General features: G+C 42.5%; 1 protein-coding gene across 1 annotated transcript; it reads left to right on the top strand.

Moving 5' to 3' along the window:
* The first annotated feature begins 14 nt into the window (after nucleotides 1-14).
* Nucleotides 15-22,919, top strand: PRSS38 (serine protease 38). The gene is made up of 5 exons (XM_061149528.1): nucleotides 15-174; nucleotides 375-537; nucleotides 1,295-1,566; nucleotides 22,053-22,192; nucleotides 22,665-22,919. The coding sequence occupies exons 1-5, from the start codon at nucleotides 15-17 to the stop codon at nucleotides 22,917-22,919; spliced, it is 990 nt and encodes a 329-aa protein (XP_061005511.1).
* Nucleotides 22,920-23,217: the final 298 nt, after the last annotated feature.

The following is a 23,217-nucleotide window of genomic DNA, read 5'->3' as shown; positions in this document are numbered from 1 at the left end:
TGAGGCAGGCTCACATGGCCGCCGCCCTGACTGGCCCTCGCACTGTGCCTGGAGAGCCCTGGCCCACGACCCTGAGCCTCCTCCTACTCCTGTTTCTCCTGCCTCCCACCCAGGTTGCAGCCACAGCCCACAGGCACCCTGCCAGTGAGGACGTCGCCTTTAGCCGTGATGTGGGTAGGACGCCCCCCAAGCCCAGGTTGGCGGTGGTCCTGGTGGTGAATCCGGTGAATCCCGGGCTTCCGACTCCCATGGGTGGAGACCCAGCCTTCCGCGGTCCTTTCCTTTTTCCACGCCTCCCACTCTCCCTCCCTTCACTTTGCATGTGGCCACCCTGGTGCCGCTGCTGCTCACACCCTTTGTCATCCTTCCTTCAGCCTGTGGCCAGCGGCCTGTGCAAGGGAGGATACTGGGAGGCGTGGATGCCCTTGAGAGAAAGTGGCCGTGGCAGGTCAGTGTGCACTACACAGGTTTCCACATCTGTGGTGGGTCCATCGTTGATGAGTACTGGATCCTGTCGGCTGCCCACTGCTTTGACAGGTGAGTGGGCGGTGATGGATACCCTTCCCATGGAGGTCTAGGGCTGCAGGACCAACCACATGGACTACATAGGCCTGGGACTTCTTGAAGTTGGGGAGAGAATGGGACCCAGCACACAGCTCCATTCACTACAGCTTCTTGCACAGGACTGAGGGCTCCCGTAGGGCCATCAGCTCTTCCGGATAGGTGTGGAACAAAATAATAGGATGAGAGGTGAGGTGAGGAGTCACATCTTAGGATGATAAGATGAGAGGTGATGAAAGACGTATCCTCTGCATGAGACGGGTGCTCAGGGCTGGTGCACTGGGACGACCCAGAGGGATGGGATGGAGAGGGAGGCGGGAGGGGGAATTGGGTTGGGGAACACATGTAAATCCATGGCTGATTCATGTCAATGTATGGCAAAAACCACTACAATATTGTAAAGTATTTAGTCTCCAACGAATAAAAATGAATGGAAAAAAAAAAAAAAGAAGTATCCTCATTGGCAGCTCACTACATCTGACAAGCTCACAATCCAGCAGATACTGGTGAGTCCTTGAATCCTCCATGTACTCAGGTCAGGACTTCTTTGGGAGCAATTCTGCCAGTCAGGTCTCTACTGTGCTGGAACGGCTCACTTTCCACATCCTGGCTGAGAGCTTGGATGCCCAGGCCCCCATGTTCCAGGACTCCTTGGGCCTGTGAGCTCATGGAAGCTCCTCTTCCCATGGTTCAGGTGCTTGAACAACTGTACCTTTGTTCTCTCTCTCTACAGGAGTACGAACACTGAGGCATATGATATATATGTGGGCCTTGTGGACCTCCTGGTTGCCGGCAATCACACACAGTGGTTTGAGGTGAATAGGGTGATCATACACCCCACCTATGAATTGTACCACCCTATTGGAGGCGACGTCGCTCTGGTGCAGCTGAAAAGCCGCATTGTTTTTTCCGACGCTGTGCTTCCCGTCTGTATTGCACCCCCAGACTTGACTCTTTCGAACCTTTCTTGCTGGGCTACAGGATGGGGATCCATCTCCCAACAAGGTAAGAAAACAAAGTGCAGGGTGGATCCCTTTATTGGAGTTTGTGGAAGAGATGATGGCTTTATGACATTACCGGAGAGAACATGTTCTGTCCATTAAGAGGTTGCAAGTATCTGAGGACTGGAATCTTTATCCATCCATCAATCACGATATGTTTCTCTGTCAGTGTGGAGTTGTGCTTTATTCCTGGCTGGCTTTGTTCTATACAGAGAAGTAGTTACATCTACTTTGAGTGTGAAACTAATATTTTGTATACCAAGAGCACAAATTTCCAGCGTAGTTGTTCTTAAAATTTTAAATTCAATTTATAATCTTTTTTAACCTATGAAAAAACACATTAGTTATTCTAGTTATCCAAAAAGGCCTTGTACTTTCTTTCTAGGTTTAAATCTTTGTATTTTAGGATTTCTATGGTTATATAAAAGATTATTTTTAATTGCATTTTGCTAATCAGACACAGCTGTTGATTTCTGTGTATTGATAATATTTCCACTCACCATATAGGGCTAATTTTTAATAGTTTGTCAGTTGATTATTTAATTGTTCTAGATTGTTAAATATATTTTCTTCAGATAAAGCTTGCTTCATCACTTCCTGTTCTATATCTTATCCTTAATTAATTTTTCTTATCTTATTGCAATGATTAGAACCTCTAGTAGAAATGTTGCTAGGTCTCTTTTTCTTGCTTTTTATTTTAACTGAAATGCTTCTAATAGCTTACTATTGCATCTGTGGATTGATTTGGAGATTTCAAATTGATATCTTATATCAGTTTAAGAAAGTTTAACATCTGCTTTACTTAATTAAAAAAAAAACTCTTATTGAAGTTAAACTGATATAAATTCAAATTAGAATGTTAAAACTTTAGAATGTTAAATGTAATCCCCATGGTAAACATGAAAGGAAATTAAGAGGGAATTTAAATATTTCACTACAAAAAATCAACTAAATGCAAAGAAGACAGGAATGCAAGAAAATGAGGCAAGGGGGAAGCTATAAGTCATGTATAAAGTAAGTAGTAAAATGACAGAACCAAGTTCCTCCTTACCAATAGTTACTTTGAATGTAAATGGTTGAACTCTCAAATCAAAAGACAGAGACTGGAATTAGGGAGATAAAGCCAAGATGGTAGAGTACATCTCCTCTCACTGGAACACATAAATTACAGTCATTGATAAAACAACTATTGATGAGAAAGACTGGAATCCACCAGAGAAGATTTTCTACAACTAAAGATGGGAATCATAAAGAGATGGGTAGGAAGGGCAAAGTCATAGTATAGTCAAGACCTATACACTTGGGTGGATGACCCACAAATAGAATAATTACAAATATGGAGCTTCTCCCCAAGGAATAAAGGGTCTGAACCTCACATTGGGCTCCCTGGTCCTGGGGTCCTATACCAGGAATATTTGGTTTTGGAGGCCAACAGGCCTTACTTTCGGGACACTCAGAAACCTGTGAGAAATAAAGACTCCACTCTTAAAAGGCACGTATAAGATCTAACATGCTCCACGACCTAGAGCAGAGTAGTAATTTGAAAGGAGCCTGGGTCAGATCCACCTACTTATCTTGGAGAGTCTCCCCGAGAGGTAAGAAGCAACTGGAGCTCATCCTGCAGACATAGACACTGGTGGCAACATTTAGGGGAGCTCATTCTATCACATGGACACTGGTGTTGACAAGCACTATTTTAGAATCCTCTATCTAGTTTATTGGGCTTCCCTAGTGTAAAGGATCTGCCCGCAATGCAGGAGATCCAGGTTCAATCCCTGGGTCAGGAAGATCCCCTGGGGAAGGGAATAGTTACTGCAGTACTCTTGCCTGGAGAATTCCATGGACAGGGGAGCCTGATGGGCTACAGTCCATGGGACTGCAAAGAGTCGGACATGATTTAGTTCACCACTGACCCACCTGGGAAGCCCACATTACATCCCTAGTACTTATTTATCTTGTAACTGCTGGAAGTTTATAACTTTTGACTGCCTTCAACCAATTCCATCCTCCCTCAACACTCCCCTGCCACTGGTAATCACAAAACTAATCTCTTTTTCTATGAGTTTGTCTTTGAAGTCTAATTGATATATTAGTTCCTGTTATATGAAATAGTGATTTGATATTTCTCCACAGCTTAAAATTATCACCATGATGAGTCTAATTATGATATGTCACTATACAAATATATTACATAATTTTTTATTTTATTCTGCACACTGTACATTTCATGCCTGTGACTCATTTATTTTACAACTGGAAGTTTGTACCTCTTAATCTTCCTCACCTATTTCTTTCCATTCTCCAACCCCTCACCTCTGGCAACCACCTGTTTTTTCTCTGTATCTGTTTGTTCATTTGTTTTCTTTAGATTCCACATATAAGTGAAATCATACAATATTTGGGCTTCCTTGGTGGCTCAGATGGTAAAGAATCTGCCTGCAATGTGGGAGACCTGAGTTCAGTCCCTAGGTTGGGAAGATTTCCTGGAGAAAGAAATGGAACCCCACTCCAGTATTCTTGCCTGGAGAATTCCATGGACAGAGGATCCATGGAGTTGCAAAGAGTCAGACACGACTAAGCAACAACAACAACAACAACAACACACACACACACACAACATTTGTCTTTCTCTGTCTGGCTTATTTCATTTAGCACAATATCCTCTAGATCCATCCATGTTGTTGCAAATGGTAAGATTTCATTCTTTTTTATGGCTGGGTAAATTCCATTGCATATACGTACCACAAGTCCCAATTAACTCAAGAAGGGTGGAATGGGGAGGGAGATTCAAGAGTGAGGGGACATATATATACTTATGGCTGATTCATGTTGATGTTTGACAGAAAATAACAAAATTCTGTAGAGCAATTACCCTTCAATTAAAAAATAAATAATTTTTGTTTAAAAAAAAGCATCAATTCTTTGGTTCTCAGCTTTCTTTATGGCCCAACTCTCACATCCATACGTACTGGAAAAGCCATAGTTTTGACTATACAGACCTTTGTCAGCAAGTAATGTCTCTGCTTTTTAATATACTGTCGAAGTTTGTCATAGCTTTTCTTCCAAGAAGCAACTATCTTTTAATTTCATGGCTGCAGTCACCATCTATAGTGATTTTGGAGCCCAAGAAAATAAAGTCTGTCACTGTTTCCATTGTTTCCCCATCTATCTGCCATGAAGTGATGGGACCAGATGACATGATCTTCATTTTTTGATTGTGGAGTTTTAAGCCAAAATTTTCACTCTTCTCTTTCACTTTCATTAAGAGGCTCTTTAGTTCCTCCTGGTTTTCTGCAGGAATGGTGTCATCTTAAACCATCTTTATTTATATATATATATTTTTTACTGTTCTGTTCAGCTTCATTGATGGTCTTTATTAACATGATCTTGTGGATGATAGCCATTCTGACAGGTGTGAGGTGGTATTTCACTGTGATTTTGCTTTGCATTTCTTTGATGATTAGCAATGTTGAGCATATTTTCATGCGCCTGTTGGCCATTTGTGTGTCTCCTTAGGGAAAATGTCAGTTCAGGTCTTCTGTCCATTCTTAAATTGAATTTAGATAGATAGGAGATATACATATAGATAGATATAGATATAAATATATAGAGAGTTGTATAACCTATTATATATTTTGGATATTAACACTTATAGGACATATTACTTGGAAATATTTTCTCTCATTCAGTAGGATGTCCTTTCATTTTGTAACTTTCTTAGTGGTATCCTTTACCTTGCTAAAACTTTTAAGTTTAACTTGATTTCATTTGTTTATTTTTCATTTTCCTTTCTTTCCTAAAGAGACAAGCCCAAAATACTATTGCTACAATTCCTATCAAAGAGTGTTCTGTGTATATTCTCTTTTAAGAGTTTTGTGGTTTCTGGTCTGATGTTTAAGTCTTTAATCTATTTTCAGTTTATTTTCATATGTGGTATGAGAAAATGTTTTAATTTCATTATTTTACATGTAGCTATTCCAGTTTCCCAGCACCATCTATTGAAGATGGCCTTTTCCTCATTGTATATTTTTGCCTCCTTTGTTGAAGATTAATTGAACATAAGTATGTGAATTTATTTCTGGGTCCTCTATTGTTTTCCATTGATCTACATGCCTGTTTTATGTGCCAGTACCATACTGTTTGAGTACTGAAACTTTGTAGTATAGTCTGAGGTCAGCCACCATGATACTTATAACTTTGTTCCCTCTTCTCAACATTGCCTTGGCTATTTGTTGTGTGTGTGTGTGTGTGTGTGTGTGTGTGTGTGTGTGTGTGTGTGTGTGTGTGTGTGTGTGTGAGACTCCATATAAATTTTAGGATTATTTGTTCTAGTTCCGTGAAAAATATCATGGGTATTTTGGTGAGGGTTGCATTAAATCTGTAATGATTTAGGGTAGTATGATCATGTTGTGCTATGCTTAGTCACTCAGTTGTGTCCGGATCTTTGCAACCCCATGGACTGCAGCCCTCCAGGCTCCTCTGTCCAAGGGAATTCTCCAGGCAAGAATACTGGAGTGCACTGCCATGCCCTCCTCCAGGGGATCTTCCCAACTCAGGGATCAAACCCAGGTCTTCTGCACTGCAGGCAGATTCTTTACTGCTGAGCCATATATATATATACCCACACACATACACACACATATTTGTTGTTCAGTCACTAAGTCATGTGTGACTCTTTGAAACCTCATGGACAACAGCATGCCAGGCTCCTCTGTCCTTCACCATCTCCCAGAGCTTGCTCAGATTCATATCCATTGAGTCAGTGATGCTATCTAACCATCTCATCCTCTGCTGCCTCTTTCTCCTTTAGCCTTCAATCTTTTCTGGTAAGTTGGCTCCTTGCATCAGGTGGCCAAAGTATTGGAGCTTCCGCTTCAGTGAATATTCAGGGTTGATTTCCTTTAGGATTGACTGGTTTGATCCCCTTGCAGTCCAAGGAACTCCCAAGAGTCTTCTCTAGCACCACAGTTCAAAAGCGTCAATTCTTTAGTGCTCAGCCTTCTTTATGGTCCAACTCTCACATTTGTACATGACTACTGGAAAAACCATAGCTTTGACTTGACGGACCTTTGTCAACAAAGTAATATCTCTGCTTTTTAATATGCTGTCTAGGTTGGTCATAGCTTTTCTTCCACAGAGCATGAGTTTTTTGATTTCACGACTGCAGTCATCATCTGCAGTGATTTTGGAGCCCAAGAAAATAAAGTCTGTCACTGTTTCCATTGTTTCCCCATCTATTTGCCATGAAGTGATGGGACTGGATGCCATGATCTTAGTTTTTTGAATGCTGAGTTTTAAGCCAGCTTTTTCACTCTCTTCTTTCACTTTCATCAAGAGGCTCTTCAGTTCCTCTTCACTTTCTGCCATGAGGGTGGTGTCATCTGCATATCTGAAGTTATTGATATCTCTCCCAGAAACTTGATTCCAGCTTGTGCTTCATCCAGCCCAGCATTTCTCATGATGTACTCTGCATATAAGTTAAATAAGCAGGATGACAATATACAGCCTTGACATACTCCTTTCCCGATTTGGAACCAGTCTGTTGCTCCATGTCCAGTTCTAACTGTTGCTTTTTGACCTGCATACAGATTTCTCAGGAGGCAGGTCAGGTGGTCTGGTATTCCCATCTCTTGAAGAATTTTCCACAGTTTGTTGTGATCCATACAGTCAAAGGCTTCTGCATAGTCAATAAAGCAGAAGTAGGTGTTTTTCTGGAACTCTCTTGCTTTGTTGATGATCCAACAGATGTTGGCAATTTGATCTCTGGTTCCTCTTCCTTTTCTAAATCCAGCTTATACATCTGAAAGTTTTCAGTTCATGTACTGCTGAAGCCTAGCTTGGAGAATTTTGAGCATTACTTTGCTAGCATGTGAAATGAGTGCAATTGCATGGTAGTTTCAAAATTCTTTGGCGCTGCCTTTCTTTGGGATTGGAATGAAAACTGACCTCTTCCAGTCCTGTGGCCCGGCCACTGCTGAGTTTTCCAAATTTGCTGGCATATTGAGTGCAGCACTTTCACAGCATCATCATTTAGGATTTGAAATAGCTCAGCTGGAATTCCATTATCTCTACTAGCTTTGTTTGTAGTAATACTTCCTAAGGCCCACTTGACTTCACACTCCAGGATGTCTGGCTCTAGGTCAATGATCACACACCATCGTGGTTATTTGGGTCACTAAGATCTTTTTTGTATAGTTCTTCTGTGTATTCTTGCCGCCTCTTCTTAATATCTTCTGCTTCTGCACTTTGCTCTAGCACCACTTGTAAAGAATCACCTCCTTTCCCCTCCGACCTATGTTGGCACCTTTGTCAAACATCTTGTGACCATATATGTGGGGCCTACTTCCAGACTTACTCTTCTGCCACTTGGATCTCTTCAGTACAACAGGCCTTACTTACCAGAGCTTTATGATAAGTCTGGTCTTACATATCCTCCACAGTGTTTCTCTTCTTCAAAATTATCATGGAAATGCTGAGTCCTTTGTACTTTCATATGAATTTTAGAATTAACTCCCTGACTTCTACAATAAAACTGCTAAGATTTTGAATTTCCATGGCACTGTTCTTTGGCACTGTTCTCTGAGACATCCTCCACCTTGGCTACTTCTTAAAAGGGCCTTGAAAAATGCCACATTGAGCAAATTTACCAGTCTTTCCTGGGGCCCAGAGTCTTTGACATTTTGAGCATCATGCTACCTTTTACAAGTACAACACTTTCACAAGTACAGGTCTTGAGCTGTGTGGTCCTGCTGGTAGTGGCTGAGCATGCCTGTGTGTCTGATAATGGTCTCTATGGGCTGACCTGTGACATATTGAGCTGGAGTGCTGACTCTGATTCATGCATCTTTCACTGTCTGGCAGGGTGACCAGGAAACATTCACAGGCAGTGGTGGAGAAACACATTGTTTGAAGTCTCTCCTTGCAGCAAGTCTGCTCAAATCCCATTGACAAAGCATGTCGTGTGGCAAAATTCAGATCCAAGGACTGAGAATATACATTACACCTCTTGATGGGAGTAGCTGCAAAGACAGAGAGCAACGGATGTATATGTAGGAAAATATGGAAAATTGAATTCATTAATGCAATTGATTTCCCTTCAATTTATAGTTTATTGTTAAGCAGATAAACACAACGTAGTACAACTCCATTTCTCCCCTCAGTTTCTTATACCATTATTCTGTATTTGACTTCTGCATGCTATGTTGGCACTGTTGTTGCCTTAAATCTTCAGTAATCCTTCAACGTACTTTTCAGTAGTCTCATTTTTAATTTCATTCAGGAAATGATTGACCCAGCACTCAAATTCAGTTTACTCTGAAATCAGGACCATTCACCTCCACTCATTGCCAAATTCATTGTTGATGTTTTCATCCTATCAATATTTTAAAATCTACTGAGGTTTAATTTGTGGCCTAAAATATGGTCTATCCTGGAAAATGCTCCATGTGTACTTGAGAAAAATGTTTACGCTGTTGTTGGGTGGAATATTTTGTATGTATCTACTAGATACATATTAGTTTATTATGTTGGTTAACTCCTCTGTTTCTTTGTTTATGTCTGTTTGTGTTATCAATTATTCTGAAAGAGGTATAGAAGTCTACAATTATTATTGAACTTTCTATTTCTCCTTGAATACTTCACATATTTTTTTTGCTTCACATATTTTGATGTTGATGTTTATAATTGTTATATCTTCTCACTGTATTCTTTTATTAATTTTTTTTTAAAGTCGCTCAGTTGTGTCTGACTCTTTGCAACCCCATGGATTATACAGTCCATGAAATTCTTTAGGCCAGAATACTCGCGTGGGTAGCCCATCCCTTCTCGAGTGGATCTTCCTGACCCAGGGATTGAACCAGGGTCTCCTACACTGCAGACGGATTCTTTACCAACTGAGCTATCCCTTTTTGGTCTCCTTTTTTATTTAAAAATCTATTTTTTCTGATATTAGCATAACCACTCCTGGTATTGTTTGGTTACTATTTCCATGAACTATCTTTTTCTTTTTTTTTAAATTTCAACTTGTTTGTATCTTTGGATCTGAAGTGAGTTTGTAGACATTTAGTTAGATCATGTGTTTTTAATTCATTCTGCAAATCTGTCTTTTGATTGGAGAGTTTAAATCCATTTACATTTAATTATCAATGAAGGGGGAATTACTTGTGTCATTGTGATGTAAATTTTCTATATGCTCCATAGCTTTGTTGTCTCTAATTTCCTGCATGACTATTTTTTGTGTTTAGTTGATATTTTTGTAGTAAAAAGTTTAAATTTCTTTTCTTTTGTGCATAATCTATAGCTATTTTGTGATTATCGTGGGAATGACATTTAACATTTTAATTTGAATTTACAACAGCTTACCTTCAATAACATACAAAAACTCTGCTCCTTTAAGATTCTATCCACAGCCAATTTGGTTGTTGATGTCACAGAGTTGCATCTTATACATTTTGTGTCCCCAAACATAAACAATGCATTTAACTCTTTTAAATCAGGGCTTTCCTGATAGTTCAGTTGGTAAAGAATCCACCTGCAATACAGGAGACCCCAGTTGGATTCCTGGGTCAGGAAGATCCGCTGGAGAAGGGATAGGCTACCCACTCCAGTATTCTTGGGCTTCCTTATGGCTCAGCTGGTAAAGAATCCGCCCACAATGTGGGAAGCCTGGGTTCGATCCCTGGATTGGGAAGACCCCCTGGAGAAGGGAAAGGCTAACCAGTATTCTGGCCTGGAGAATTCCATGGACTGTATAGGAATTTCTAGGAATAGCTTGGTTCCTCCCTCCTTTGGAGAGACAGTTTTGCCAGATTAGAATTCTTGGTTGACAGTTTTTCTCTTTTATTAATTTGACTATATCTGTCCATTGTCTCCTGGTTGCCAAAGTTTCTGATTGAAATATACTGATCGTCTTACTGAGAATCCCATGTACGTGATGATTCTCTTCTCTTTTACTGCTTTCAGGTTTCCCTCTTTGGCTCTGGCTTTTGAAAGTTTGATTATAATGTGTTTCAGTGTGGATCCCTTTGAATTCATTTTTCCTGGAGTTTGTTGAGCCTCTTGGATGTTTATACTTATGTCTTTCATTAAATTTGCAAAATTTTCAGCTATTATTTCTCTAAATACTCTCTCTGCCCCTTTATCTCTCTCTTCTCCTGGGACACCCACAATGTTTGTTGGCTTCTTGATGGTGTCTCACCAATTCCTTAGGCTCTGTTTGCTTTTCTTTAGTCTTTTTTCTTTCTAGATCTCAAAAAAGGAAAAGTGAAAAATGAAGAGGGGAAAAGGGTTGTAGCCTCATAAATCCTCTAGAAGTCACTGCAGCTGGAGCAGGAGGTGCTTGTGACAAGTGGGGGGAGGTGCAACAACAATGGTTGCCTCCTTTTTTTAAAAAATATTTTTTTATTGAAGGATAATTGCTTTACAGAATTTTGTTGTTTTCTATCAAACCTCAACATGAATCAGCCACAAGTATACATATATCCGCTCCCTTTTGAACCTCCCTCCCATGTCCCTTCCCATCCCACCCCTCTAGGTTGATACAGAGCCCCTGTCTGAGTTTCCTGAGCCATACAACAGACTTCCATTGGCTGTCTATTTTACATATGGTAATGTAAGTTTCCATGTTACTCTTTCCATACATCTCACCCTCTCCTCCCCTCTCCCCATGTCCATAAGTCTATTCTCTATGTCTGTTTCGCCACTGCTGCCCTGTAAATAAATTCTTGACTCCCTTTTTGTGTATACCTCTGTGATAAGAAGCAGCAATCATCAATCAAAGCACAGATCCTCAATATACAGGGTACAGAGTCTTCTTTGCTCACCCTGGCCCCCACATGCTGTGTGCAAGCTTTCCAGGAATATGTGTACAGCTGCTTGCCTCAGGGATGTAGATGCTACTGTGTTAAGAGCTGAAATTGACTAAAGTTGATTGCAATTTACCCTCCAAATCTTCAGTAGATTCTAGAACACCAAAATACGTCAGTCAAATTCTGCCAGTGCAGTTCTTTTGTCCTGGTGGAAGACAGATTCCTAGTGCTTCCTGCTTGGCCACTTCCCAGAATGCTCCCCACAAATCTTTCACAGACAGTCATGGTATATACATGGATCCCAGAGCATAGAACCCATTGCCTATCAGGAACTAAGGCCACAGATTGAGAAGCTTGGACCTAAAGAAAAGAATGGCAGGTTCCACTCTCTTCTAGCTGAAACTGCCTTTACACATCTTCCCATCCTGTATGAGACCCTGGCTCTGACTTATCCTGCATTTAAGATACAGCCACAGAGGAAGCAAGATGGCGGAGGAGTAGGAGGATGTGAAAGGCATGTCTCTCCACAAATGCATCAACAGTACATCTACAGATGGAGCAGTTCTCACAGAGCACTGGCTGAACACTAGCAGAGGACCTCAGACACCGGAATGAGCAAGAAAGATCCCCATGTAACCAGGAGGGACAGAGGACAGAAGGGAAGGGGAAGAGGAGAGGGAGCTGCATGGGGCCTGTGCCCCTGAGAAGCTGGCTGTAGGAGAGGAGGGGTCCCTGCATCTGGGGAAGAAACTGGCCCTTGCCCACCTGCCAGCAGATGTTAGAAAAGGCCCCCACCAGGGTGGCCATCTTGTGCAGTAGACAGGGGCTAGGAAAGGCTGCCTCCAGGTTTGGATCTCTCACACCAACAGCCACCAGTTTTCCCGTGTACCTTGTTGCTGATGGGGCAGAATCTTTCACAGCCACTGACTCCCCAGTACACCTGTCACCATCAGGGCTCCTATAACACCACTAGCTGTGCCACCTCTATGCCCTGCCCTAACCAGGGTAGACCCAAGTGCTCCAGGCAGCCTCAGGCGCAGGCCCCTGTGGGTGGGCATGCACAGAGGTAGGGCCAAAACCATAGGTGAGCCCCAGGGGACTAAGGGAAAAAAGGTTGAAGTTACTCCTCTCGCTTGAGCAAACCGTGAACTGACATCCCATTACTGACTTTGTTAGAAACTCAGTGCCTACAAAACATCTGAACAGACAAGTTCTCTTGGCCAGGACAGGCCTAGCTTTAGCAGATGTAGACTTTGTGGGCACATACATGTAGGGGTTGGATCAGGCTAAAGTCTGAGTTGCCTCTGTACACCCACGACAGCTCCAGAGCCAGGATTTCTGCGATTAGAACCAGATTTCAGTGGATTTACTCTGGTGGCATGGTGAAAGCAACATCGGGGAGACACCAGGGCCAGTTGCCATCACACCTGCAGTTAAAGTGGGGCTTAGAGCAGGGCCAGCAGCGGTGTAATCTGAGAGTTCACACAGTGGGTGAAAGGTGACACAACGGAGCACACCCACAGGTGAACAGCTCCAGAGGAAGAGCACTTGGTGGCCTCCCCGCCAGGAGGACTCCTCCAAATCTGCCCACCTTGCACCACAGGCCAGAAACACACCTAAGAAGCAGACTTGGGGGTCCTCTGCTCCAACAACTAGGGAGATGCCTCTGCCTCTAACAGGGCAGTGAGAACCACAGGGCAAAGGGGAGACTCTGCTCAATGTCCAGGGCAGGCTCTGGTCCCCACAACACATGTGAGCGATCTCGATGTCCATCAACAGATGAATGGACAAGGAAGCTGTGGCACATGTATAAAATGGAATATTACTCAGCCATAACAGGGAACACATCTGAGTCAGTTCTAATGAGGCGGATGAACCTAGAGCCTATTATACACAGTGAAGTCAGTCAGAAAGAAAAACAAATATCGTATAACGTGTATATATATGGAATCTAGAAAGATGGTACTGATGAACCTATTTGTAGGGCAAGGGGCAACAGAGGATGAGATGGTTGAATGGCATCACTCACTCAATGGACATGAGTCTGAGCAAACCCCAGGAGATAGTGAAGATCAGGGAAGTCTGGCACACTACAGTTCACGGGGTCACAAAAGGTGAGACATGATTTAGTGGCTGAATGACCACAAGCACAGAGATGCAGACACAGAGAACAGACTCGTGGGCACAGCGAGGGAGGGAGAGGGTGGGCCGAATTGAGACAGCAGCATTGGAGCATATGTATATCACTACACGTGAAATAGATAGCTGGCGGGGATTCACTGTATGATGCGGGGAGCTCCACCCGGTGCCCTGTGACAACCTAGAGGGGTGGCATAGGGCAGAAGGTGAGCGGGAGGGTCAAGAAGGAGGGGGCATATGTATACCTGTGGCTGGTTCATGTAGATGGCAGAAATGGACACAACAGTGTAAAGCAATTACCCTCCAATTAAAAATAAATAAATTAAAAAAATAAATCTACAAACAGGAAGTGTTAAAGAGGATGTGGAGAAAAGGGAACCTTCTTACACTGTTCATGGGAATGCCAATTGATACAGCCATTATGGAGAATAGTACAGAGGCTCCTCAAAACTAAAAATATGACTCAGCAACACCACTTCTGGGCATTTACCCATAGAAACCCATAATTAAAAAAAAGTGCACCCCAATATTCATTGCAGCACTATTTACAATAGCCATGACATGGAAGCAACCCAAATGTTCATCCACAGAGGAATGGATAAAAAATGTGGTACATATATACAAAGGAATATTGCTCAGCCATAAAAAGGAATGAAACAGTGCCATTTGCAGAGACGTGGATAGATCTACAGATTGTCATACAAAGTGAAAAAAGAGAAAAACAAATATTGTATATTATCACTTATATGTGGAATCTAGAAAAATAATAGAAATGAACTTATTTGGAAAGCAGGAATAGATACACAGATACAGAGAACAACTTTATGGATACCAAGGGGGAAGGGAGGCAGGAACGAACTGGGAAATTGGGTTTGACACATATACACTACTATGTATAGAATAGATAAGTGAGGAGAACCTATTGTATAGCACAGAGAACTTCTACTCAGTGCTTTGTAATGTCCTAAATGTGAAAGAAATCTTTAATTGATGTGTGTATACACATAACTGGTTTACTTTGCTGTAGAGCAGAAACTAACACATTGCAAGGCAACTACACTCCAATAAAAATTAATTTTTATAAAAGAGGAAAAAAAGATACAATTTCAGTGTATGGCTTTCCCTCAGCAGAACTCAGAGAATTATCCAGAATGCAAGAACATGCTCTAAGATGTGCAAAGCAAAAGTAGTTCAAATAACCATAGAGCCACCTAATGAAGTTTTGTAGTTCTCAGTTTTACAATTCCCGAGAAACCAAAACTTACTGAAAAGTAGACCCATCTTTATTTAGGTTGCTTAGATAACATTGCATGGGTTCTGACTTCAATACAACACATATTTCTTAGTTATTTCCCACTTCTATTCCACACCAGCAAATTCCTGAACATTACCCAAAAAAGATGTCTCTGACCTCAGCTCATAAGACCCCACTGTTTTTCACTTACTCAGCTCATCACTGAATATTCTTCAGAGAGCTTCTCTGATCATTTTTCTAACTTTTAAATTATTTCTGTTTCTATATACAACATTCTTGAAACACTAAAACCAATACATTTAACATTTTCATCACCTCAAAAAGCTCTCTTACTGCTTTGCAGCCAAGCTCTTTCTTCTAGGGTAGCTTTTGTTGTGATTTTTGTGATTTACCCATTACATTTATGTTTTTGAACTTTATATATAAACGGAATACCCTTTTACTCAATATAGTCTGTAAGAATTATTCATGTTTTCCTTGTATCTTCAATTCCTTTTTATTTTGAGGAATATTCAGTTCAGTTCAGTCGCTCAGTGGTGTCCGACTATTTGCAACCCCGTGGACTGCAGTACACCAGGCTTCCCTGTCCTTCACCATCTCCCAGAGCTTGCTCAAACTCATGTCCATTTAGTCAGAGATACCATCCAACCATCTTGTCCTCTGTCATCCCCTTCTCTTCCTGCCTTCAATCTTTCCAAGCAGCAGGGTCTTTGCCAATGAGTCAGTTCTTCCCATCAGGTGGCCAAAGTATTGGAATTTCAGCTTCAGCATCAGTCCTTCCAATGAGTATTCAGGATTGATTTCCTTTAGGATTGACTGGTTTGACCTCCTTGCAGTCCAAGGGATTCTCAAGAGTCTTCTCCAACAGCACAGCTCAAAAGCATCAGTTTTTCAGTGCTCAGACTTTCTTTATAGTCCAACTCTCATATCCATACATGACTACTGGAAAAACCATAGCTTTGACTAGACAGACCTTTGTCAGCAAAGTAATGTTCTTGTTATTAATATGCTGTCTATGTTTATCATAGTTTTTCTTCCAAGGAGCAAGCATCTTTTAATTTCATGACTGCAGTCACCATCTGCAGTGATTTTGGAGCCCAAGAAAATAAAGTCAGTCACTGTTTCCATTGTCTCATCTATTTGCCATGAAGTGTGATGGGACTGGATGCCATGATCTTAGTTTTTTGAATGTTGAGTTTTAAGCCAACTTTTTCACTCTCTTCTTTCACTTTCATGAAGTGGCTCTTTATCTCCTTTTCTCTGCCATGAGGGTGGTGTCATCTGCATATCTAAAGTTAATTATATCTCTCCTAGCAATCTTGATTCCAGCTTGTGTTTCATCCAGCCCGGCATTTCACATGATGTACTCTGCATATAAGTTAAATAAAAAGGATGACAATATATAGCCTTGACATACTCTTTTCCAATTTTGAACCAGTCCATTGTTCCATGTCCAGTTCTAGCTATTGCTTCTTGACCTGTGTACAAATTTCTCAGGAGGCAGGTAAGGTGGTCTGGTATTCCCATCTCTTGAAGAATTTTCTACAGTTTGTTGTGATTCATAGTCAAAGGCTTTTTGCATAGTCAATGAAGCAGATGTTTTTCTGGAATTCTGTTGCTTTTTCAATGATCCAATAAATCTTGGCAATTTGACCTCTGGTTCCTCTGCCTTTTCTAAATCCAACTTGAACATCTGGAAGTTCACGTACTGTTGAAGCCTAGCTTCAAGAATTTTGAGCATTACTTCACTAGTGTGTGAGATGAGTGAAACTGTGCAGTTTTGAACATTCTTTGGCATTGCCATTCTTTGGGATTGGAATGAAAATTGACCTTTTCCAGTCCTGTGGCCACTGCTGAGTTTTCCAAATTTGCTGGCAGATTGAGTGCAGCACCTTCACAGAATCATCTTTTAGGATTTGAAATAGCTTAACTGGAATTTCATCATCTCCACTAGCTTCATAGTTCATAGTGATGCTTCCTAAGCCCCACTTGACTTCACATTCCAGGATGTCTGGCTCTAGGTGAGTGCTCACACCATTGTGGTTATCTAGGTCATGAAGATCTTTTTTGTATAGTTTTTCTGTGTATTCTTGCCACCTCTTCTTAACATCTTCTGCTTCTGTTAGGTCCATACCATTTCTGTCCTTTATTGTGTCCATCTTTGCATGAAATGTTCCCTTGGTATCTCTAATTTTCTTGAAGAGAGTGCTAGTCTTCCCATTCTGTTGTTTTCCTCTATTTCTTTGCATTGATCACTGAGAAGGCTTTCTTATCTCTCCTTGCTATACTTTGGAACTCTGCATCAAATGGGTATATCTTTCCTTTTCTCCTTTGCCTTTAGCTTCTTTTCTTTTCTCAACTATTTGTGAGGCCTCCTCAGACAACCATTTTGGCTTTTTTGCATATCTTTTCCTCGGGATGGTTTTGATCACCACCTCCTGTGCAATGTTACAAACCCCTGTCCATAGTTCTTCAGGCACTCTGTCTATCAGATCTAACCCTTGAATCTATTTGTCATTTCCAGTTTATAATTGTAAAGCATTTGATTTAGGTCATACCTGAATGGCTTAGTGGTTTTCCCTACTTTCTTCAATTTTGTCTGAAATTTGCAATAAGGAGTTCATGATCTGAGCAATAGTCAGCTCCCAGTCTTGTTTTTGCTGACTGTATAGAGCTTCTCTATCTTTGGCTGCAAAGAATGTAATCGACCTGATTTTGGTATTGACGATCTGGTGATGTCCATGTGTAGAGTCATCTCTTGTGTTGTTGGAAGAAGGTTTTTGCTGTGACCAGCATGTTCTCCTGGCAATACTCTGTTAGCCTTTGCCCTGCTTCATTTTGTACTCTAAGGCCAAACTTGCCTGTTACCTCAAATTTACCTTGACTTCCCACTTTGGCATTCCAGTTCCCTATGATGAAAAGGATACCTTTTTAAAAATTTTATTATTTTATTGAAGATTAATTGCTTTACAGAATTTTGTTGTTTTCTGTCAAACCTCAACATGAATCAGCCATCAGTTCAGTTCAGTTCAGTTCACTCACTCAGTCATGTCCAACTCTTTGTGACCCCATGAACTGCAGCACGCCAGGCCTCCCTGTCCGTCACCAACTCCTGGAGTCCACCCAAACCCATGTCTGTTGTGTCGGTGATGCCATCCAACCATCTCATCCTCTGTCGTCCCCTTCTTCTACTGCCCTCAATCTTTCCCAGCATCAGGGTCTTTTCAAATGAGTCAGCTCTCTGCATCAGGTGGCCAAAGTATTGGAGTTTCAGCTTCAATATCAGTCCCTCCAGTGAACACCCAGGACTGATCTCCTTTAGGATGGACTGGTTGGATCTCCTTCAAGTCCAAGGGACTCTCAAGAGTCTTCTCCAACACCACAGTTCAAAAGCATCAATCAGCCATAGGTATGCATATATCCTCTCCCTTTTGAACCTCCCTCCTATCTCCCTCCCCATCTCACCCCTTTTGGTGTTAGTTCTAGAAGGTCTTGTAGGTCATCATAGAACTGTTCAGCTTCAGCTTCTTTGGCATTAGTGGCTGGGGCATAGACTTCAGTTACTGTGATATTGAATGGGTTGCCTTGGAGACAAACGGAGATCATTTTGTTGTTTTTGAGATTGCACCCAAGAACTGCATTTTGGACTCTTTTGTTGAGTATGAGGGCTACTCCATTTCTTCTAAGGGGTTCTTACCCACAGTAATAGATATAATGGTCATTTGAATTAAATTCACTCATTCCAGTCCATTTTAGTTCACTGATTCCTAAAAATGTCAATGTTCACTCTTGCCATCTCCTGTTTGACCACTTCCAATTTACCTTGATTCATGGACCTAACATTCTGGGTTCCTATGCAATATTGATCTTTACAGCATTGGATTTTACTTCCATCACCAGTCATATCTACAACTGGGCACTGTTTTCACTTTGGCTTGGCCTCTTTAGTCTTTCTGAACTGAAGCTATTTCTCCACTCTTCTCCAGTAGCATATTGGGCACCTTATCGACCTGGGGAGTTCATTTTCAGTGTCATATCTTTTTGCCTTTTCATCACATAAATACCAAAGTTTATTTGTCTATTCTTCTGTTGACTGACATTTGTGTTGTTTCAGTTTTGGGGTAGTGTGAAGAAAACTCTTATGAACATTCTTTTACAACTGTCTCTATGCACATGTGCTCTCATTGCTCTTGGGTGCATATAGGACAGTGAAATTACATATTCATGTAGTTTTGAGAAACTGCAAAGGATTTTCCAAAGTGTGTGTACAATTTTACACTGTCTTCAACAGTGAATAAGAGCTACAGGTCTGTTTGTCAGACTACAAGTCTTTATTTTACCTTCATTTTTACAGAAAATTTCCCTAGATATAGAATCCTGGGTAGACAGTTTTCTGGTTTAATTTTGTTTTGCAAGAGTCTGATTGACTGTCTTCTGACTTGCATAGTTTTTAATGAAAAACTTGTAACTCTTATCCTTGATCCTCTCTGTGTTAAATGCTTTCCCACTCTCACTGCCTTAGGATTTTCCCTGACTTTATTTTGCAGCCATTTGACTGCGATCTTTCCTCCTTCCTCCCTTTCTTTTGCTGCACTACGTGGCCAGCGGGATCCTAGTTTCCCAACCAAGGATCGAACCCATGCCCCTGCAGTGGTAGTGTGGAGTCTCAACCACTGGACCACCAGGGAACCCACTGACTATGATGTTTGCTTGTTTTATTCTGGTGTGGGGTTCTCTGAAATTCTTGAATCTGTGATTATTATAGTCTTTAATCTTGGAAGATTCTTCTCCTTTATATCTCCACATATTTTTTATGCCCTACACTCTCTTCTTCTGGAACTAATTCCACATGTGTTACACTGCTATTTTCTTACATCTCTTAAGGTTTTGCTTTATTCTCCACTCTTTTTCTTTTGTATTTCAGCCATAATAGCTATTGACCTATCTTCACACTTGCTGCTTCTTTCCTCATTTGTGTCCAGTCTGCTGAAACACCTGTTGAAGAAATTTTAAAATTTCTGATAGTGTGTATTTCTGGCATTTCCAATTGATTGTTCTTTAATAGTTTCCATATATCTACTTTAAAATTATTCATTTTTTCATGCTTGTTTACTTCTTAATTCCTTTAACATATTAATCATAGCTACTTTAAAGTTCCTTTCAGATACTTTCAATGTTTCAGTCATCTCTGGGTCTGATTCTGTTCAATGTTACATCTCTTGACAGTGGGTCCAGTGTTTTATTTCCCCTCCCCCATTCCTCTGTGTGTGTGTGTGTGTGTGTGTGTGTGTGTGTGTGTGTGTGTGTGTGTGTGTATCTTTTCATTTTTGGTTGAATGCCAGATATTAAAGAAGAACACTTAAGACCAAAGTCTCTGTACCCCAAAACAGGCATTCCTTTTCTTCTGCTAAACCGTCAGGGTGGGGAAGGTCTGATTCAGGCTAGTGAGAACTTGAACTGGGTTGTGGCTTCTGCGGTTGGTCTTGGCATCTGAGATTTTCCAGGGATGTGGGCCTGTTCTACTCTTCCTCCAGAATAGTGCACCTGTACTAGGCCCTGAGGATAGGAGCATGTGGTGCCTCCCACCACACACTACCAGTAGAAGGCTTCTGCTCCATATGTGAGAGGTAAGAAAAATGTGTGCTTTCAGGTCCCCAGTGGTAGGTGGTAATCTTCTCAACACCTACACTGAGATGCTCTCTCTGTGGTCCCTTGCTTTGCCCCAGGTATATTGCCTGAGCTGCTAGTGAAGGCCTAGGAGAAAGACCTACCAGTGAGTGCAATCCTCCTCTTGTCCGATTTCTCATCATTCTGAACTGGCACACTGGCCCACAATTGAATGGCTCCTTGAAACTATAGTCAGCTGACTTCTCCCTCCCACTTGTGTTACACCTCTTCCTTTGTGCTGTGCTAATCATTTTCAGAGTGCATCAGTCTGGATCTCTGTCCACCTGGTTCCGTGTGGGCCTCGGCATCTGTGTAAACATGACAGGGATATTTTATCCTACCTCTGCACTGTCTTCATTCAATGTCCCAGGTGCTCCACAAGGCTCTTCACTCTTAACTGGTTACAGCTCAGCCTTCTAGACCCATGTGAGCTCTGGGGACTATGAAGTCTAATCTGGCCACTCTGCCTTTCCTGTGGAATTGCATACGGTGTCCCCATGGCTCAGGGTCCAACGACACACTGCAGGCACTGAGGCCTCCTGGGCTCCCTCAGGGGTCCTTCGCTCTGGAGTGCCCTGATTCTGGCATCCGCCTTTGCAGATTCCAGCTGCCTGTGCTCCTCTTCATGTCACAGCCTGGAATGTGCCCCAAGAAGGAAGATGAGGCCCTTATAGACCTTACCTCATCTGTCCTCTTTTCTCAGGGGCCACGGCCATGCCCTGCCTCACGCTGAATGGGAAATAATTGCCTCCTAGGTAAATATGTTTGCTGCTAGCTTATGGTAGAGGCAAGTTCACTCCTAGTTACCTCGCTGTGGGCACAACGAAAAGCCTCAGATAGATTTTTAGCTGGCTTAGTAGTTAAAAGTATTTTCCAACTGCATTGTACTATATTGCTTCTCCAGGATCACCAACATTGAGCTTTTTTATTCCTTCTATTAACCATCTAATTCTTCCATGGCTCCTCTCCTGATACTGCCTTGCCAATGCACTCAATAGAAACCACAAACACTGCTGACATTCTGCTTCCCATCATCTTCCTTTGAGGTACACATTTGTTTACTCTAAAACTAATTCCCCCCTGCCACAGACTACACTATCCCCAAATACAGCACCCCACCCCCACCAATACCCACTCAGACCTGTCTTTAACCTATGAGAATAACCCCTTTCTAGGTAGAACAGGATCACTTACACATTGATCAGGCAAGTACAGGTTTCCTAGGACCATTTACCATATCCATTGGCATAGACAAGGACACATGGAATGACAACCCACAAAACTTTTGGAGGCTACTTTCTTGCACACATTCTGTCATCCACTCACTCTCACCCAGGGACTCAGCTGATGGAGCTGTTTGCACTTGAGCTGTGACAATGGGAATGTAATGGGATGAACCAAGTCTTGGCTCTTACATCTCTCTTAGGAAGTGTCATGTGGCACATATTTAAGCTTTACTGACAAAAGCCTGGGTCTCCATTGCAGAGAAGGGAGCCACGTGGAGGGCGGGAGCAAGAGAAGGAGCTCTGGTGTGAGCCCACTAAGCCTTGGGGGAGCTCCAGTGTGTGCCGTGGGGAAAAGGAATGAGAAGACCATTCACTGGGCCTACACTGCTTTTGACAGGCGACACGTCAAACAAGCTGCAGGAGGTACAGCTGCCTCTGGTCCCATTGTACCTGTGCCGACTGCTCTATGGACAAACAAACATTCAGCTGGACATGCTATGTGCCGGAAACATCAGGGACATGAAGACTGCATGTCAGGTGTGACCCACTGCAGGAATGGGAGGCTAAGCCCAGGGATTTCAGATGTTATATATGCTTTAAGCCAGGAGCACTTCTACCGGGCGGGTCAATGGTCCCCAGCAGCCTTGTTCTTATGGGGCTCAGACGTACATCTCCATGCAGCCATGGGCTGAGTGGGGGACCACAAGGTGGCTTATGTGCAAATGCAAAGCAGGCCTCCGTCAGGCCCTGTGAATCCCAGTGCTGGCCAGAGCAGCCCAGGGCTCCGTGTTTTCCCAGCGGCCATGCTGACTGTCATCCCACAGCACCTACCCTCTACTTGCAGGACAGTGTCGTGAACACTGCTTGCCTGCAGCAGGGCCTTCCCATTGACAAGGTGGGGCTGCATGAGTGGCAGGAGCCTGGCTCCATCCCACAGGGTTGGCACTGGGCCACCCTCATGCAGGAGGCCCCAAACTCCCAGTTTACAAGAAACTCCTCTTTTTTCCAGGGTGATTCTGGGAGCCCACTTGTCTGTGAATTCAACCACACCTGGGTGCAAATTGGAGTAGTGAGCTGGGGGAAGGGTTGCACATACCCTATGTTTCCTACAGTTTTTGCCCGAGTCTCCTTTTTCTCGAGATGGATTCAACGTCACATAGAAAACACACCCTTACCTCTTCAGCCACTCCCTGCCCTCTCCCCTACTCCGGGGGCCATCATCAACGTCCTTATGACCTTATTGGCTGCCCTGTCAATGCTGTAAGGACTAAAGCCTCACCCAGCTTCCTCACAGCTGCATGCCTCCATCCCTGCCCAGCTCCAGCCCCTCAAGTCCTCACACACCTGAGCAAAGTGAGGGCCATCAGCCAAGCTCACACGCAAGGTTGGGGGGGAGACTGCCAAGGGCCACGCCCAGCACGGCAGAGGCTGGTCTCACCACAGATGGGCGGCGGTTCATGGGAGGGCAGAGGACATTTGCTGAGTGCTCCGGGCACCTAAGATTTGAGAAGATATTAAATATTTACAAAGCAAGTGTCCCAGAAATCCTATGTTTATCTTTC

This window comes from Dama dama, chromosome 9, assembly GCF_033118175.1.
Source record: "Dama dama isolate Ldn47 chromosome 9, ASM3311817v1, whole genome shotgun sequence".
NCBI lineage: Eukaryota > Metazoa > Chordata > Mammalia > Artiodactyla > Cervidae > Dama > Dama dama.
Note: the sequence above shows the minus strand (reverse complement) of the source record. Positions and strands in the feature narration are given on the sequence as shown.

What these genes read in the sequence shown, in the direction of transcription:
- PRSS38 (XM_061149528.1), top strand. Translation starts at nt 15, where the DNA reads ATGGCCGCCGCCCTGACTGGCCCTCGCACTGTGCCTGGAGAGCCCTGG. An exon ending in CGCCTTTAGCCGTGATGTGG is followed by an intron (nt 175 to 374) that starts GTAGGACGCCCC and finishes TCCTTCCTTCAG; the next exon opens with CCTGTGGCCAGCGGCCTGTG. An exon ending in ACATGAAGACTGCATGTCAG is followed by an intron (nt 22,193 to 22,664) that starts GTGTGACCCACT and finishes TCTTTTTTCCAG; the next exon opens with GGTGATTCTGGGAGCCCACT.